At 44.6% G+C, this 19,534-nt stretch overlaps 1 protein-coding gene across 1 annotated transcript in view; it reads left to right on the top strand.

Annotated features, from left to right (window-relative positions):
• LOC129836021 (inactive tyrosine-protein kinase 7-like) overlaps positions 1-19,534 on the top strand; it is a 190,290-nt gene that overhangs the window by 131,054 nt on the left and 39,702 nt on the right. Inside the window, exons 3-5 of the mRNA XM_055901759.1 lie at positions 4,114-4,216; positions 6,374-6,558; positions 8,711-8,858. Coding sequence (XP_055757734.1) covers positions 4,114-4,216; positions 6,374-6,558; positions 8,711-8,858 — 436 coding nt within the window. The remainder of the gene's footprint in view (positions 1-4,113; positions 4,217-6,373; positions 6,559-8,710; positions 8,859-19,534) is intronic.

Here is a 19,534-nt window from a genome sequence, read left to right as displayed (position 1 = left end):
TTCACATAGGTGTTCCTCTTTTCCAGGTGGGAGAGGGCAGTGGAGTGCAATAGAGATTGCGTCGTCTGTGGCTCTATTTGGATGGTATTGGAATAGAACTGGGGTCTCTTGAATGATGGTGTTGATGTGAGCCATGACCAGCCTTTCAAAGCATTTCATGTCAACAGATGTGTGTGCTACGGGGCGATTAGTCATTTAGACAGTTGGTACTACAGACTGGGTCAGGGAGAGGATGAAAATGTCAGTGAAGACACTTGCCAGCTGGTCAGTGCATGCTCTGAGTACGTGTCCTGGTAATCCGTCTGGCCCTGTGGCCTTGTGAATGTTAACTTCTCTAGGATAGGGGGCAGCAAATTCACTATTGGATAAATAGCGTGCCCAATTTCAACTTCCTTCTACTCATCCCCAGAATATAAGATATGCATATTATTAGTAGATTTGGATAGAAAACACTCTGACGTATCTAAAACTGTTTGAATCATGTCTGTAAGTATATCATAACTTATGTAGCAGGCAAAACCCAGAGGACTAACCATCACTGTCTGTTCAATGAGGTTTCATTGGAATACTGGATTTCTAATCACCCTGTTTTCAGTTCCTACCGCTTCCACTGGATGTCACCAGTCTTTGGAAATAGGTTGAGGTTATTCCTTTGTGCAATGAAGAAGTGAGGCCACCTGGAAACAGTGTAATGTCATGTGTACTGTTTGAGAGTTGCGCAAGACTAGAAAAGTAGCGTTAGTTTGTTGATCTCCTGTATTGAAAACAGATAGACCCGTCTTCAATTTGATCGATTATTAACGTTTACAAATACCTTAAGTTGTATTACAAAAGAGGTTTGAAATGTTTTGGCAAAGTTTAGAGGTAATTTTTGAGATATTTTGTAGTGACTTTGCGCAAATTGGAAGCTGTTTTTTTTCTGGATCAACCGCGCCAAATAAATGGACAATTTGGATATATATGGACGGAATTAATCGAACAAAAGGACCATTTGTGATGTTTATGGGACATATTGGAGTGCCAACAAAATAATCTCGTCAAAGGTAAGGCATGATTTATATTTTATTTCTGCGTTTTGTGTCATGCCTGCAGTGTTAAAATATGCTACACTCTCTTTGTTTACTGTTGTGCTATCATCAGATAATAGATAATACTTTCGCCGAAAATACAGCCCGACAGGATGCTCTCGATTGTGCATCTGTAGAAGTTTGTGAGTGCTTTTGGTGACAAGCCGAATTTCTTCAGCCTCCTGAGGCTGCTGCGCCTTCTGCACAACGCTGTCTGTGTGGGTGGACCAATTCAGTTTGTCCGTGATGTGTACACCGAGGAACTTAAAACTTTCCACCTTCTCCACTACTGTCCCGTCGATGTGGATAGGGGGGTGCTCCCTCTGCTGTTTCCTGAAGTCCACAATCATCTCCTTTGTTTTGTTGACGTTGAGTGTGAGGTTATTTTCCTGACACCACACTTCGAGGGCTCTCACCTCCTCCCTGTAGCCGTCTCGTCGTTGTTGGTAATCAAGCCTACCACTGTAGTGTCGTCCGCAAACTTGATGATTGAGTTGGAGGCGTGCATGGCCACGCAGTCGTGGGTGAACAGGGAGTACAGGAGAGGGCTCAGAACGCACCCTTGTGGGGCCCCAGTGTTGAGAATCAGCGGGGTGGAGATGTTGTTACCTACCCTCACCACCTGGGGGCGGCCCGTCAGGAAGTCCAGGACCCAGTTGCACAGGGCGGGGTCGAGACCCAGGGTCTCGAGCTTGATGACGAGTTTGGAGGGTACTCTGGTGTTAAATGCTGAGCTGTAGTCGATGAACAGCATTCTCACATAGGTATTCCTCTTGTCCAGATGGGTTAGGGCAGTGTGGTTGCGATTGCGTCGTCTGTGGACCTATTGGGTCGGTAAGCAAATTGGAGTGGGTCTAGGGTGTCAGGTAGGGTGGAGGTGATATGGTCCTTGACTAGTCTCTCAAAGCACTTCTTGATGACGGAAGTGAGTGCTACGGGGCGGTAGTCGTTTAGCTCAGTTACCTTAGCTTTCTTGGGAACAGGAACAATGGTGGCCCTCCTTGAAGTATGTGGGAACAGCAGACTGGGATAAGGATTGATTGAATATGTCCTTAAACACACCAGCCAGCTGGTCTGCGCATGCTCTGAGGACGCGGCTGGGAATGCCGTCTGGGCCTGCAGCCTTGCGAGGGTTAACACGTTTAAATGTTTTACTCACCTCGGCTGCAGTGAAGGAGAGCCCACAGGTTTTGGTAGGGGGCCGTGTCAATGGCACTGTATTGTCCTCAAAGCGAGCAAAAAAGTTATTTAGTCTGTCTGAGAGCAAGACATCCTGGTCCGCGACGGGGCTGGTTTTCTTTTTTGTAATCTGTGATTGACTGTAGACCCTGCCACATACCTCTTGTGTCTGAGCTGTTGAATTGCGACTCTACTTTGTCTCTATACTGGCACTTAGCTTGTTTGATTGCCTTGCGGAGGGAATAGCTACACTGTTTGTATTCGGTCATGTTTCCGGTCACCTTGCCCTGGTTAAAAGCAGTGGTTCGCGCTTTCAGTTTCACGCGAATGCTGCCATCAATCCACGGTTTCTGGTTTAGGAATGTTTTAATCGTTGCTGTGGGTACGACATCGTCAATGCACTTTTAATGAACTCGCTCACCGAATCAGCGTATTCGTCAATGTTGTTGTTGGACGCAATGAGGAACATATCCCAATCCACGTGATCGAAGCAGTCTTGAAGCGTGGAATCAGATTGGTCGGACCAGCGTTGAACAGACCTGAGCGCGGGAGCTTGCTGTTTTAGTTTCTGTTTGTAGGCTGGAAGCAACAAAATGGAGTCGTGGTCAGCTTTTCCGAAAGGAGGGCGGTGGAGGGCCTTATATGCGTCGCGGAAGTTAGTATAACAATGATCCAAGGTTTTACCAGTAAAATCCAAGATAAAATGTGTTTGTCAGTTCCTATTTTGAAAGCAGTCTGTGACATTACAAATAGTTGACAAGTGGATTATCCATTTTGCCAACACAGCCAAATGAAAGCTGAACTGTGCTGTATTCTCAGGTGGGTGTGACTTGAGCCTTGCTACTAACACACACACACACACACACACACACACACACACACACACACACACACACGATTAGAAATCCACGCAGCCCCAACAAACCATAGACTGTATAGAAACAAACAGGCACTCTGGCTAAATGTATGTGCCCAGTAATCTCCTCCTCATTACATCAAATGCATACATTTAAGCAAGACAGATATAAAGGCACGTATTACTGTACATACCATCATATGAATGACGATTAGCCTAGCCTGGTGCCAATATAGAGGCTGCACCCCCAAATGGCATCCTATATTCCCTATATAGTGCACTCCTTTTGACCAGAACCCTGTTCCCATTGGGAAGCAGCCTGTCACACAACACAGCAGGGGACAGTCAAAGACTAATAAGCGCTGTCGTTATGAAAATCAATTGGTTCCACTTCAGTGGGAATGGATCCGTGAGGGAGATGCTCACTGCTTCACGCTGTCAATCTCTACTGACTCCCCTGGTTAGATGAAGGTTAAATTAAAAAAAGGAGAGCTGTGAGGGAAGTTTAGTCATGCTTCACTAGAATCTGCCAGTCTCATTTCATCATACATCATAGATACATGCCAGTATGGTGGATTAATCTGATATATTGACAGATATGTGCTATTTTTGCTGAATTTTCCTTATCCATTTGGAATTGGGTCAAAACTGCAAAGGAACTTTTCTCAGTGTGGCTGCTACCATCAACGTCACAGTTAGCCTGGATACTGTGTTACATTGTGTTTCATAAGAAGAGACGCAGCATAAGAATACCACTTAACGAAATGTTCCTCCTGTCCCTCTTATCCTCTCTCCATCTTCTCTCTCTGCTCTTTCTCCCTCTTCCCCTCTCATTCTTTCTCCCTATTTTCTGCTCTCTCTCTCACTCTCTCGCTCTCTAACTCTGTCATGCGTCTCTCTCTCTCTCTCTCTCTCTCTCTCTCTCTCTCTCTCTCTCTCTCTCTCTCTCTCTCTCTCTCTCTCTCTCTCTCTCTCTCTTCCCCCCCCCCCCCCCCCCCCCCCCTTTAACAGGGTTGGAAAGTGGGGGTGTGACCCTGAAGGAGCCAGCCACGGAGGCAGAGATCGAGAGCTCTGCACCAGTGACATTGCGGTGCCACATTGACGGACACCCGCGGTGAGCCCCTCCACCTCTCTTCCTTTACCTTGAATTCAGAATTCAAGGGGTGCATGTACAGGGCTTCGGAAAGTATTCAGACCCCTTGACTTTTTCCACATTTTGTTACGTTACAGCCTTATTCTAAAATGAATTAAATAAAAAATGTTGGGGCCGTGGCTTTTGTGGAGCGATGGGTATCGATGCTTCGAGGGTGGCTGCTGTTGATGTGTGCAGAGGGTCCCTGGTTCGAGCCCAGGTAGGGACGAGGAGAGGGACGGAAGCTAAACTGTTACACACGCACATAACCATGTTTTTCCCGCTTGTGATGCAGGGAATTACAGATTCCAAATTTACATTGTAGAATTTTTTTTAATTTTATTGTAACATTTTTATGTAAATATTTTATTGTAAAATACCTTCTCGTGCCCTCCTCACTCTCTTTAACGGAAAATGGATAATGGAAAACTAATTTATACAGTAATTTGGGGAATTGTCAACAATAAAATACTCTGAAACATTTTACTGCAGCATCAAGTAAATGATGGTGCATTGTGGGAAAATGTTGCGGGCGGTGAAATAATTGCCTTATTTCGAATGGTACTGTAATTCCACCCACAGAATACAGTGATGTACCGTATCTTTAGATCACCAAAAACATTTTCACCACTAGTGAATTCATGGTATTGTTGTTTCTGTCTCATCAACATATTAACTCCTATGTGGTTGTAGTGCTTTATCATTTTGAAATGTATAGGGGACAGGTTGGTAAAATACTGTGAAATACAAACCCCTCCCCTCACTAACTGTAATGCATTCATTCATTCTGTTTATGCTATCATTAACTTTTTTACAGTATGATGCAGTACATTTTACGGTATTTATACTATGTGTCATTACACAGTACTTGCTTTGATACCGTATTTACAGTTGAAGTCGGAAGTTTACATACACTTAGGTTGGAGTCATTAAAACTCGTTTTTCAACCACTCCACAAATGTCTTGTTAACAAACTATAGTTTTGGCAAGTTGGTTAGGACATCTACTTTGTGCATGACACAAGTCATTTTTCCAACAATTGTTTACATACAGATTATTTCACTTATAATTTACTGTATCACAATTCCAGTGGGTCAGAAGTTTACATACACTAAGTTGACAGTGCCTTTAAACAGCTTGGAAAATTCCCGAAAACTATGTCATGGCTTTAGAAGCTTCTGATAGGCTAATTGACATCATTAGAGTCAATTGGAGGTGTACCTGTGGATGTATTTCAAGGCCTACCTTCAAACTCAGTGCCTCTTTGCTTGACATCATGGGAAAATCTAAAGAAATCAGCCAAGACCTCAGAAGAAAATTGTAGACCTCCACAAGTCTGGTTCATCCTTGGGAGCAATTTCCAAATGCTTGAAGGTACCACGTTCATTTGTACAAACAATAGTACACAAGTATAAACACCATGGGACCACGCAGCCGTCATACCGCTCAGGAAGGAGACGCATTCTGTCTCCTAGAGATGAACGTACTTTGGTGCGAAATGTGCAAATCAATCCCAGAACAACAGCAAAGGACCTTGTGAAGATACTGGAGGAAACGGGTACAAAAGTATCTATATCCACAGTAAAACAAGTCCTATATCGACATAACCTGAAAGGCCGCTCCATCCTCAATCCTACAGAACATTTGTGGGCAGAACTGAAAAAGCATGTGCGAGCAAGGAGGCCTACAAACCTGACTCAGTTACACCAGCTCTGTCAGGAGGAATGCACCAAAATTCACCCAACTTATTGTGGGAAGCTTGTGGAAGGCTACCCAAAACATTTGACCCAAGTTAAACAATTTAAAGGCAATGCTACCAAATAATAATTGAGTGTATGCAAACTTCTGATCCACTGGGAATGTGATGAAAGAAATAAAAGCTGAAATAAATCATTCTCTCTACTATTATTCTGACATTTCACATTCTTAAAATAAAGCGGTGATCCTAACTGACCTAAGACAGGGAATTTCTACTAGGATTAAATGTCAGGAATTGTGAAAAACTGAGTTTAAATGTATTTGGCTAAGGTGTACGTAAACTTCCGACTTCAACTGTATATTACAGTTTGTGTATTGTAATATGAAATACGGAATTTTACTTTCCACTGATCTGCCTCCTCTGTTCTCCTTCCCCCTCAGGCCTACGTGCCAGTGGTTTCGGGATGGGATGAGGTTGACAGAGAAGACCCATCAAATCAACAACAAAGAGCGCACCCTCACCTTCAAGAGCGCCAGCCCCGACGACAACGGCCTGTACTACTGCTGTGCCAAGAATGCAGCCGGCCATGTGTGCAGTAACGCCAACTTCACCCTCAACATCATAGGTTTGTGTGTGCATGCATCGTTTTTGTCTGTGCACGTTTATCCTGTGTGTGTGTGTGTTTTAGTATATGTGTGTGTGGGCTCCGCTTCCCAGTAAATGCTGCTTCATAATCCTGTTCTCTTTGTTGACATCGCACACACTTTGGTACCCCTGGCAATCTGGCCCCATTACTGAGTTGAACCACACACACACACACACACACACACACACACACACACACACACACACACACACACACACACACACACACACACACACACACACACAATGTGTGCCTGCTGCTCTGTTGAAGCCAGGCAACAGTGTGGCGTTAATAAAAACAAAGGAAAGGTTATGGCGTGTTAGCATATTTTCCACTTTTCTTAAATATTTTCACACCTGCCATGGTGTGTTTAGTCACCTGATAGGCCTGTTAGAGGCCTGGCGGCAGTATGAGATTTGTTCTGCAGTGAATGTGTAGCTGTGGACCGTTAGTGTGAAGAGAGAGCCTGTAATGAGATTACTACAGGGCCTACCGTTATGTAAGTAGCCACAGCCACTCTCTCACACGCACTATAAATCACACAAATCCACTTATTGTAAAGGTGCTGTACATATAAACATTAGCTTCCTCAGTTTATTGCCCGGAATTCTATTGCCCGTGATTCTGTTGTGTTTCAATAAGCACAATTTCACAGTATGAGTCCCTGTGTTTTTGTCCTGGTTTCTGTATACATTTTTGCTCATTACACAGTATGTGTGTGTGGAAATGTGCCCCGGAGTACATCACCACACAAAATAGAGTACTCAGTCAGGAGCACATCTATGGGAGGAACCTGATCTCCACTCCAATTAGCCACCTGTGCTGTTAAACACACACACGCATGCACGCATAGACACACCACACCGCACGCACACCGGATTAGCACTTGGATGGAGAGAATAAATAAAAATATGATTGTTGAGTTTCCACCTGCTGCGCAGTGCACTCCCATAGTCCTTCAGTATGAGTGAATAGTTGACAGACAGCTTTGGACAGGTCCCTAAGTACAGTATGTCCTGCCCACTTGTGTGGGTGGCACAAGTACAAACCAGGGTTCAAATAATGTTTGAAATCATTTTCCAATGCTTGCTTGAGCTTGCTTGTCGCAATGTAACCAATATAACATTCCCGAAAGCCCAAACTCCGTCCACCTGGCACTCTTAAGGCAGGCTTAAGCAAACATTTCAAATAGTATTTTAATCAAGGTCTGCCCAGGTGTGTGCTGCTCTGCCCAGTTAGCGTTCAGCTTTGCTCTGTTTAGAACACCCTAATGGTGTTTCTGGCACCCACATCTCTCTATGGCTGTGAAATCTGAAGAGCCTTATCCATAGACCTGGATTAGGGGCATTAGACACGAATGTCCAAAATCACATTTAAAGCGCTGCAGTCTGCACTTTCTGACCTAAGCTGTGGCGAGGCATTTAGAGGTAAACCCTGACTCTGACACCTCACTGGGCACCGCCAAGCCAGCTGCAGCCCAAAACAGGGCCTGGAGAGTGGGTGTGTTTGACTGGCAGACAAGTTCTGGTGGTGGAGGAGGGGAGAGAGGATGCCCTGTTAGGCCCCGTTGTCTTGCTACACGATCCGCAGTCCCTAAACGAATGTTGTGCTAACTGACATAAGACCATTAGGGCCTAAAAACAGGGTTTAGAATCTGGGCCTGCCTTTAATTACAGTATGTCTGTCAACTAATCAAAGAAGACATTCTGGAATCTTTCTAACAATTACAAGATGAATTTTATTTATCAAAGGACCTATTGGTATAGGGGAGAGAAGATAGGGGAGAATGGCCTGTTTGGTTCCGGTGATGTAGGGGGGGGTGGATGCCCTGTCATGGTTTTGCCGTGAGCCTAGTTATGGAATGTGCTTACTGACCTCATCACGTCTCCCTGGGGCCGAGAGGTGTTGACATCCTGAACCTCCTGAAGGCCCCCTGCCTACCTCACACTGCTGTTAGCAACGTTGAGTAAAACCTGGTATGAAATGTGTGTGTGTGTGTGTGTTTTGCGTGTGTGAGTGTGTGTGTTTTGCATGAGTCTGTGATGCGTGTGCATCTGTTGTGTGTGTGTTGTGTTTTTATGGACTGATGCCCACAGATGTAGTGATGTGTCTCTCTGTCTCTTTCTCTCAGATAAGAGTTTCCCCCGGCCAGTAGTGACCCCAAGGGACCAGGTTGTCCTGAAGAATGAGGAGGCTGTCTTCCACTGTCAGTTCACCGCTGTCCCAGAGCCCACTGTGGAGTGGTACTATGACACTGAACTTCTCACCAACAAGTCCCGGTAGACACCCGTCCTCTACCCTCCTTTTCACCTTGTTTACGCCTCCATTCCCCCTCTCCTCTCCTCTACCTCTTCCTCCATCTCTTCTTCCACCTCTCCCCCTCCACAACCTCGATCTTCCTCCACCTCCTCTTCAAATAGCCCATTGTCCAAGGCGATCTGTCCTCCTCTGTCTGTCTGTGTGGCGTATGTGTAACTGGAGTTCTTTGAGGCCCAGTGAGGTGGAACCCCGGTGAGGTGGAACCCCTGTGTTGGCATCTATAGCTCTTTGTTTGTTATCACAGCTCAGCCCTTAATGAATTGGAAGGGTAATGTTGCATGCTAAGGAATGTGATTTCTGGAACTGTGCAGTGTAATGCAATTGTAAAGTGTCTGCGTCCCAAATGGCACCCTATTGCTTCTCTGTACTACTGTTGACCAGGGGGTGCTGTGAGAGTTATTTAACATACTCTTCAAAGTGGTAGGGTTTCAGACTTTTTTGAAAGATGGGCAGGGACTCCATTGTCCTGACTTTAGGGCGAAGCTTGTTCCACCATTGGTGTGCCAGGACAGAGAAGAGCTTTGACTGGGCTGAGCTGAAGCTTCCCTCCCGTAAGGCTGGGATGGCCAAGATGTTGTAGAGCATGAACCTACAGGAGCGGGTCACTGCTTTGATGTTTGCAGAGAATGACAGGGTTTTGTCTAGGGCCATGCCAAGGTTCTTTTCACTTTGTGAGGGGGACACCGTGGAGTTGTCAACCTTGATGCAGAGGTCTTGGAGTGGGTAGGCCTTTCCCGGGAGGAAGAGCAGCTTAGTTTTGTTGAGCTTGAGGTGGGGTTGCCGACATCTAAGCGCAGATGTCTGCCAGGCACGCAGCGATGCGTGTCGCCACATGGGTGTCAGCATGGGGAAGGAGAAGAGTAGTTGAGTGTCATCTGCATAGCAATGATAGAAGAGGCCATGTGAGGATATGACAGAACCGGGTGTCCTGGTGTAAGGAGAAAAGAGGAGAGGGCCTAGAACTGAGCCCTGGGGGACACCAGTAGTGAGCGCACAGGGTGCAGACACAGATTCTCTCTATGCCACCTGGTAGGAGCGGCCTGCCAGGTAGGATGTAATCCAGGAGTGTGCAGAGCCTGATCCGCCCAACCCTGAGAGGGTGGAGAGGAGGATCTGATGGTTCACGGTGTCGAAGGCAGCGGATAGATCTAGGAGGATGAGGACAGAGTCAGCTTTGGCAGAGCGGAGAGCCTCTGTGACACAGTGGAGAGCGGTCTCAGTTGAGTGAGCCGCCTTGAAGCGTGACTGGTTAGAGTCAAGAAAATTGTGCTGAGAGAGATAACGAGAGAGTTGGTCAGAGACCGCATGCTCAAGTGTTTTGGAAAGAAAAGAAAAAAGGGTTTCTAGTCTGTCGTTTTTTACGTCAGAGGGGTAGAGTGTTGGTTTCTTGAGGAGGGGAGCGCAGCCAGTAGTCAGGGATGAGTTGATGAGGGAAGTGAAGAATGGGAGAAGGTCTCCAGAGATGGTCTGGAGAAGGGGATTGGGTCGAGTGGGCAGGTTGTCGGGATTTGAAGGAGCTTTCAAAGGTTCCTCATCACCGGTGGCAAACCTGTAGTCTGGCTGACACCAAACTCTGGAAAGGCTGTTTTGATATTGTCGGCACGATGCCGTGCTTTGTTACTGATTAGTTCTCCTCTGTGTCTTTCTCACTTAAACACCCACATGGACAACCCCAGAGCACTGCCCCCTTTCAAAAACGACTGTTGGATTTTCAAATCGCCCCAGGAAAAATTCACATTTGAGAGAACCAATCAAAGCTCAAGACAATTTTTGCATGAATATTGCACCAACAAACACATTTCTGTCCAGACCAGTGTGTCACAACTCTCCCTCGCTGTGTAACAGGTGAGTCACATCAGCCAGGCTAGTAAACCTGAGGCCTTGTGGATACAAACAGCCTGACAGAATGTTTTATGTCAACATGTAAGTGATGGATTTTCACCAATTCATTTTACGTCTAACATCCACCTCTGTGACGCTGTCCCAAATGGCACCTTATTCCCTATACAGAGTACTTCTTTGGACCATAGCCTTATGGTCCCTGGTCAAAATGAGTGCAATAAATAGGGAATAGGGTGCCTTTTGGGACACAACCTGAGTATACCTTCAGGCAATGTAGCCTAGCACAAATGAAGTGCATGATAGGCACTGAAAGCAGCCTGTTACATGGAGTGATTAAGTCATTGGTTCTTTCTATAACAAACTGATTAAAGGAACAGATTGTGTGCGTTGAACGGATGAGATGGAGTAGGATATCAACAGGCATTATTTTGTAATGAGATTGTCAGAATGGGGCTAGGCGACCCTGCTGATGTCGACTCAGCAGTGAGACTGTGAAGTGGGGAATAACTTTAATATTATAGTGTTTTATATTCGTTTTTTTTATTTCTATTTGTTTTAAGATTTTTAATTGAAATTCTGTTTAGTTTCAGTTAGTTTTCAGATCCACTTTACTGGTTTTTATTTAGTTGTGTTTTATAAAAAAATGTTTTGATATTATTTAGTTTCAGTTTTAGGGTCAGGGTTAGGGACAGAAAGTAGCGATGGAAGCTAGGAGCCATTTATTAGGGATGTTAAAAAAAACACATTGATCCTTGATTCAAATGTTTAAGATACAAGTACATCAGTCTGCGGACACCAAAACGATCCAAATGTAGCATGCATTGGTCAGAAAATCGATTTAAATGTTACGAATAGCCCGTTCACATTTTTGGGGGGGGTCATATTGTATTTTTTTTTTACCTTTCGAAAATACCTCTTATTTTTTGACAACTGATGGGTCCTCTCCTTGAGTGTCGAACTGCATGTAACTGTGTTGACAGTCATTGATCTCTACAAGTAATTGTGCATGCCGAACAACCCCAGGTATAGGGCTGCGGGTCCCGACAGAGATCACTGCAGTGTGGTCAGCATTTCTCATGCTGCGGTTGGGAGCGGGCGGTCAGACAGACAAATTTGGGATGAACATATTTTCGTTGTCCAGCACATTATTATTCCCTACCAAGCAAAAAGGCAGTAACTGCTCATAGCGTGGAACTGAAAAAAATGCCTTTTATTTACCTTGGTTTCACAGTAACTTTATGCAATTACTGCTAACATGACCCACATTTTCGGCCAGAACACAATAGAGGCAGGATACTTGTCCATATGACTAAGCATGTATTTAATGTAGAAAAAATTACATTAATAAATTTTCTACCAAATGAGCAGTTACTGCCTTTTTGCTTGGTAGGGTAGTATTGGAAACGGTCGTTTTTCTGCTCGTATGCATTAGCCTACCTATTGTCTTAAAAGCACATACAGTTAACGTCGGAAGTTTACATACACCTTAGCCAAATACATTTAAACTCAGTTTTTCACAATTCCTGACATTTAATCCTAGTATAAATCCTAGTATAAATCCTGTCTTAGGTCAGTTAGGATCACCACTTTATTTTAAGAATGTGAAATGTCAGAATAATAGTAGAGAGAATGATTATTTTAGCTTTTATTTCTTTCATCACATTCCCAGTGGGTCAGAAGTTTGCATACACTCAATTAGTATTTGGTAGCATTGCCTTTAAATTGTTTAACTTGGGTCAAACGTTTCGGGTAGCCTTCCACAAGCTTCCCACAATAAGTTGGGTGAATTTTGGCCCATTCCTCCTGACAGAGCTGGTGTAACTGAGTCAGGTTTGTAGGCCTCCTTGCTGCAAATGCTTTTTAAAGTCTTTCAAGTTTTTGTTTTATTAGAGCAGAGGATATTTCTCCAAAAAGTACAATCTTTTTCCCCATGTGCAGTTGCCAACCGTAGTCTGGCTTTTTTATGGCAGTTTTGGAGCAATGGCTTCTTCCTTGCTGAGCAGCCTATAAGGTTATGTAGATATTGGACTTGTTTTACTGTGGATATAGATACTTTTGTACCTGTTTCCTCCAGCATCTTCACAAGGTCCTTTGCTGTTGTTCCGGGATTGTTTTGCACTTTTCGCACCAAAGTACGTTCATCTCTAGGAGACAGAACACGTCTCCTTCCTGAGCGGTATGACGGCTGCGTGGTCCCATGGTGTTTATACTTGCATACTATTGTTTGTACAGATGAATGTGGTACCTTCAGGCATTTGAAAATTGCTCCCAAGGATGAACCAGACTTTTTTCTGAGGTCTTGGCTGATTTCTTTACATTTTCCCATGATGTCAAGGAAAGAGGCACTGAGTTTGAAAGTAGGCCTTGAAATACATCCACAGGTACACCTCCAATTGACTCAAATTATGTCAGTTAGCCTATCAGAAGCTTCTAAAGCTATGCTTCTAAAGCTGTTTAAAGGCACAGTCAACTTAGTGTATGTAAACTTCTGACCTATGATACAGTGAATTGTGATACAGTGAATTATGAGTGAAATAATCTGTCTGTAAACAATTGTTGGAAAAATTACTTGTGTAGAAGTAAGTAGATGTCCTAACCGACTTGCCAAAACTATAGTTTGTTAACAAGACATTTGTGGAGTGGTTGAAAAAGGAGTTTTAATGACTCCAACCTAAGTGTATGTAAACTTCCGACTTCAAATGTATTTGTCACATTATTCACACACTCAGAATTCACTGCTTCAAGTTCAGTAGCCTCCCACTGGGCACAGACGTCAATTCAACGTCTATTCCATGTTGGTTCAACCTAATTTCATTTAAATTACATGGAAACAATGTTGATTCAACCAGTGTGTGCCCAGTGGGCTACCTCTCCTCATAGCCGCGGGAAGTCGGGGTGCTGAGGGTTCTGCACCACACGCTGAAAAAAATTAAATAATAATAAAACATTTGAAAATCACAAAAGTAGTAGTAGTCCACCCATCATGCACCCATCATACCACCCTGCATACCACTGCTGGCTTGCTTCTGAAGCTAAGCAGGGTTGGTCCTGGTCAGTCCCTGGATGGGAGACCAGATGCTGCTGGAAGTGGTATTGGAGGTCCAGTAGGAGGCACTCTTTCCTCTGGTCTAATAAAATATCCCAATGCCCCAGGGCAGTGATTGGGGACACTGCCCTGTGTGTAGGGTGCCGTCTTTCGGATGAGACGTTAAACGGGTGTCCTGACTCTCTGAGGTCATTAAAGATCCCATGGCACTTATCGTAAGAGTAGGGGTGTTAACCCCGGTGTCCTGGCTAAATTCCCAATCTGGCCCTCAAACCATCATGGTCACCTAATAATCCCCAGTTTACAATTGGCTCAATCATCCCCCTCCTCTCCCCTGTAACTATTCCCCAGGTCGTTGCTGCAAATGAGAACGTGTTCTCAGTCAACTTACCTGGTAAAATAACGGTAAAATAAAAAAAATAAAAAATAAATCAATGAAAATAAGCGGAGGGTGCTCAACCAACGTGAGTCGAGGTGCAATGTGTGAATAGGCTACCGTGGTGAGCGAGCGTTCCACCTTTTTAATTTTCAATAAATATTGATTCCCCAATTATTTGTCTCTGCCTGCAAATCGTCCTCCTAAATGGTAGGCCATACGGTGAGTGTACAAAACATTCGGGAACATCTTCCTAATATTGAGTTGCACCCCCTTTTGCCCTCAGAACAGCCTCAATTTGTCAGGGCATGGACTCTACAAGGTGTCTAATGCGTTCCACAGGGATGTTGTCCCATGTTGACTCCAACGCTTCCCACAGTTGTGTCAAGTTGTCTGGATGTCCTTTGGGTGGTGGACCATTCTTGATACACACAGGAAACTGTTGAAGCTGAAAACCCCAGCAGCGTTGCAGTTCTTGACACACTCAAACCGGTGAGCTTGGCACCTACTACCATACCTAGTTCAAAGGCACTTAAATATTTTGTCTTGCCCTTTTACCCTCTAAATGGCACATACACAATCCAAGTCTCAATTAACAATCCTTCTTTAACCTGTCTCCTCCCCTTCAGTTGAACTAAATTAAATGGATTTAACAAGTGACATCAATAAAGGAGCATAGCTTTCTCCTGGATTCACCTGGTCAGTCATGGAAAGAGCAGGTGTTCCTAATGTTTTGTACACTCAGTGTATATTCTATATGCAGAAGTGTATATTCTATATGCAGAAGGTATCTCAAGAAAAAGTGCAAGTGTCCGCTCTTATCATTCTCGCTGCTTCAAGGTCAGTAGCCATACATGCGAGACCAGGTGCGCATGTGGTCTCAATTAAATAGAGTAGCCCAGGGTTCCACAACTGGAGCCGATTTTATTTGGCACCCCAAGATTTCTGAGCAAAAATTGTTATATAATTTTTTTGTGTTTTCATTGTTGGACATAAGACTGTAAAAACACCTGGAAATCAGCGCCAAGTGATTTTAATTTTGGAAATCTGTTCTTAAGTGTTCCCACGCATAATAGACACGTGATCGTATACAAATGTAGGCACGGTTTGAAATGCTTTTGGTCTGTTTGGGATTCTTTGGGTAAAATTGCACTCTACAAATGATTTGTAATTAAGTTCCGGCTCCTGACCGTCAGCTCAAGAAAAAATGGGTGGGTGGCACCCTGTGGCTGAATTTAGTTGATGATCCCTGCTATAGCATGGACGGAGAAACACAGGGCAGAATTTTCCGTCATAAATATGATTAGGCTATAGCAGGGATCATCAACTAGATACAGCTGCGGGCCCGGGGGGTCAAATAAAACCACAAGTTGCCAGTTGGGGAACCCTGGGCTACGGTTTACTACATTGCATAGAAATAAATGTTGATCCCCCATATTTGTAGCCGAAAAATCGTCCCACTCCTAACATGCTGACCAAAGCGTCCGCACGGAGATTTTGTTCACCCACACCAGAAGCGCTCAGGACACGCGTGTTGAAATATCAAAACAAACTCTGAACCAACTATATTCATTTGGGGACAGGTCGAAAAGCATTAAACATTCATGACAATTCCCGTTTCCGCTTGCCGTTTCTAGCTAATTTGTCCTGGGATATAAACATTGGGTTGTTATTTTACCTGAAATGCACAAGGTCCTCTACTCCGACAATTAATCCACAGATAAAACGGTAAAACTAGTTTGTTTCTAGTAATCTCTCCTCCTTCAGTTTTCTTCTTCAGTTCATCTTTCAATCACCAACGTGGGTACATGCTCCTAAAAACCAATGAGATGTGAGAGGCGGGACTTGCAGCGCATCAAGTGTCAAAAATAGAACCAAGTTCTATTTTAGCGCCTGGCTATGCAGACGATCGTAGACTCGCGCAAGCAGTTTGGACAAAATTATTGAATAACATGTATGTGTACATTTATTTTGCAACGCTCACGCACGTAATGCAAGTGGTGTGGTCAGCATGTAACAGGGAACAAGCGCGTGCCTGGTCTGGTCACCATGTAAGGGTTGAAATGACTTATACTTTTTCTTGGTGTTGTAGCCTGTCCTCATTTAACTTTTAGTTCTGCAATTTTAATTCCATCTTCCATAGATTAAAGTACACTTCCATTCAAAAGTTTGGGGTCACTTAGAAATGTCCTTGTTTTTGAAAGAAATGTCAATTATATTTGTCCATTAAAAAAACATCAAATTGATCAGAAATACAGTGTAGACATTGTTAATGTTGTAAATGACTATTGTAGCTGGAAACTGCTGAGTTTTTTAATAGAATATCTACATAGGTGTACAGAGGCCCGTTATCAGCAACCATCACTCCTGTGTTCCAATGGCATGTTGTGTTAGCTATTCCAAGTTTACCATTTTAAAAGGCTAATTGATCTTTAGAAAACCCTTTTGCAATTATGTTAGCACAGCTAAAAACTTTTGTGCTGAGTTAATAAGCAATACAACTGGCCTTCTTTAGACTAGTTGAGTATGTGGAGCATCAGCATTTGTGGGTTCAATTACAGGCTCAAAACGGCCAGAAACAAAGCACTTTCTTCTGAAACTCGTCAGTCTATTATTTTTTTGAGAAATGAAGGCTATTCCATGTGAGAAATTGGCAAGAAACTGAAGATCTCGTACAACGCTGTGTACTACTCCCTTCACAGAACAGCGCAAACTGGCTCTAACCAGAATAGAAAGAGGAGTGGGAGGCCCCGGTGCACAACTGAGCAAGAGGACAAGTACATAAGAGTGTCTAGTTTGAGAAACAGACGCCTCACAGGTCCTCAACTGGCAGCTTTATTAAATATTACCCGCAAAACACCAGTCTCAACGTCAACAGTGAAGAGGCGACTCCGGGATGCTGGCCTTCTAGGCAGAGTTGCAAAGAAAAAGCCATATCTCAGACTGGCCAATAAAAATAAAGATTTAGATGGGCAAAAGAACACAGACACTGGACAGAGGAAGATTGGAAATGGACAGACAAATCTAAGTTTGAGGTGTTCGGATCACAAAGAGAAACATTTGTGAGACACAGAAAAAATTAAAAGATGCTGGAGGAGTGCTTGACGCCATCTGTCAAGCATGGTGGATGCAATGTGATGGTCTGGGGGTGCTTTGGTGGTGGTAAAGTGGGAGATTTGTACAGGGTAAAAAGGATCTTGAAGAAGGAAGGCTATCACTCCATTTTGCAATGCCATGCCCACTTATCCAAGATGGCGTAGCAGTCGGACGTGTGATTTTGTCTTGTCCCGTGTATATATCGTTTTCTTGATATATATTTTAATCTCACTTTCCATCTATGGACTGAATATACTCTCCTGCAACCCGCCTCACCCAATGTGGTACGGATCTGCTATTTTTATACTTTAGAACCGTAACCCCCTTCAGAAGCTAGCTAGTTAACTAGCTGCTAGCTAGTAGTCAGTTAGCCACTGCTAGCCGTCCTTGCCGTTAACTCGGACATCAGCCAGCCTCAACCCGGTCAATTTTTGCCAGTCTGCACAACGTGAAATCAACCCAGTGGATATCGGACTGCTTTTTCTATATCACATCTCCGGATTCCTACTGCAAGCACTGAACCTTTACACCGGATCATCGCAGCTAGCTAGCTGCTATCCAAGTGGCTACTCCTGGCTAACGTCTCTGTCCCGAAGCAAGCACTAGTTAGCCTGGAGCTAGCCTGGAGCTAGGCCCATCTCCCAGCTAGCCAAAAACATCCACCAGCCAATTATTGGGCTACAATACCTCTTTTGCCAATTGGCCTGGAACCTTTACTGCCGACACGGAGCCCCGCGATCCATCACGACTGGTCTGCCGACGTAACTGTCCGAGGTGGTTTCAACAGGCTCTTCCGCTGCGACGTCAACAGATGCCCATCTGCTAGCCTCGGCCGGCTAGCTGTCTGAATCGCCGTGTCTCCAGCTCGCCTAGCGTAGCATCGACTACGGAATTGGCTCCCTGACTCATCTAGTGCTACTCATTGGAACTTATGATCACTCGGCTACACATGACTCTCCCTAATTTCAATATGCCTTGTCTATTGCTGTTTTGGTTAGTGACTATTATCTTATTTCACTGTAGAGCCCCTAGCCCTGCCCAATATGCCTTAGATAGCCCTTTTGTTCCACTCCCCACATATGCAATGACCTCACCTGGCTTAACTGGTGCCTCTAGTGACAAAACCTCTCTCATCGTCACTCAATGCCTAGGTTCACCTCCACTGTACTCACATCCTACCATACCCTTGTCTGTATATTATGCCTTGAATCTATTCTTCCGGACGCAGTAGACGACCAGTTCTTATAGCCTTTAGCCGTACCCTTATCCTACTCCTCCTCTGTTCCTCTGGTGATGTAGAGGTTAACCCAGGCCTTGCAGCCCCCAGCACCACTCCCATTCCCCAGGGGCTCTCATTTGTTGACTTCTGTAACCGTAAAAGCCTTGGTTTCATGCATGTTAACAGTAGTAGCCTCCTCCCTAAGTTTGTTTTAGTCACTGCTTTAGCACACTCCACCAAGTTAACAAACAGATCACCGACCATTTCAAATCCCACCGTACCTTCTCCACTATGCAATCTGGTTTCCGAGCTGGTCATGGGTGCACCTCTGCCATGCTCAAGGTCCTAAACGATATCATTACCACCATCAACAAGAGACAGTACTGTGCAACCGTCTTCATCGACCTGGCCAAGGCTTTCGACTCTGTCAATCATCGCATTTTTATCGGCAGACTCAATAGCCTTGGTTTCTCAAATGACTGCCTCGCCTGGTTCACCAACTACTTCTCAGATAGAGTTCAGTGTGTCAAATCGGAGGGCATGTTGTCCGGACCTCTGACAGTCTCTATGTGGGTGCCACAGGGTTCAAGTCAGCGTGCATGCGCCCGGCCGGCAACAGGAGTCGCTAGAGCGCCATGGGACAAATCCTCCCCTAACCCGGATGAAGCTGGGCCAATTGTGCACCGTCTCATAGGTCTCCTAGTTGCGATCAGCTGTGGCACTTTATTGAACCTGGGTCTGTAGTAATTCTTCAAGCCCGGGATTGAACCTGGGTCTGTAGTAATTCCTCAAGCACTACGATGCAGTGCCTTAGACCACTGCGCCACTCGGGAGGCCCCGCTAAAAATGTTTTTTTTTTTTTATGATTAGTTTTTGTTTACTATAATAACCTTGGCACATGCGCACATGTGCGCACACACACACAGCTTATATGTTCAGCTGTGTTTGTATTGTACACACATCTCTTGCTGTCTCCAATGAAGTGAACAGGGATCTCAGGCTGCGGTGTCTTAGAGCAGCCTAAGGGGTTTGTGTGTGTTTGTGGGTATCTGGGTTT

Source organism: Salvelinus fontinalis, chromosome 37, assembly GCF_029448725.1.
Source record: "Salvelinus fontinalis isolate EN_2023a chromosome 37, ASM2944872v1, whole genome shotgun sequence".
In the NCBI taxonomy this organism is placed as follows: domain Eukaryota; kingdom Metazoa; phylum Chordata; class Actinopteri; order Salmoniformes; family Salmonidae; genus Salvelinus; species Salvelinus fontinalis.
This window is presented reverse-complemented; position numbering and strand designations above follow the sequence as displayed.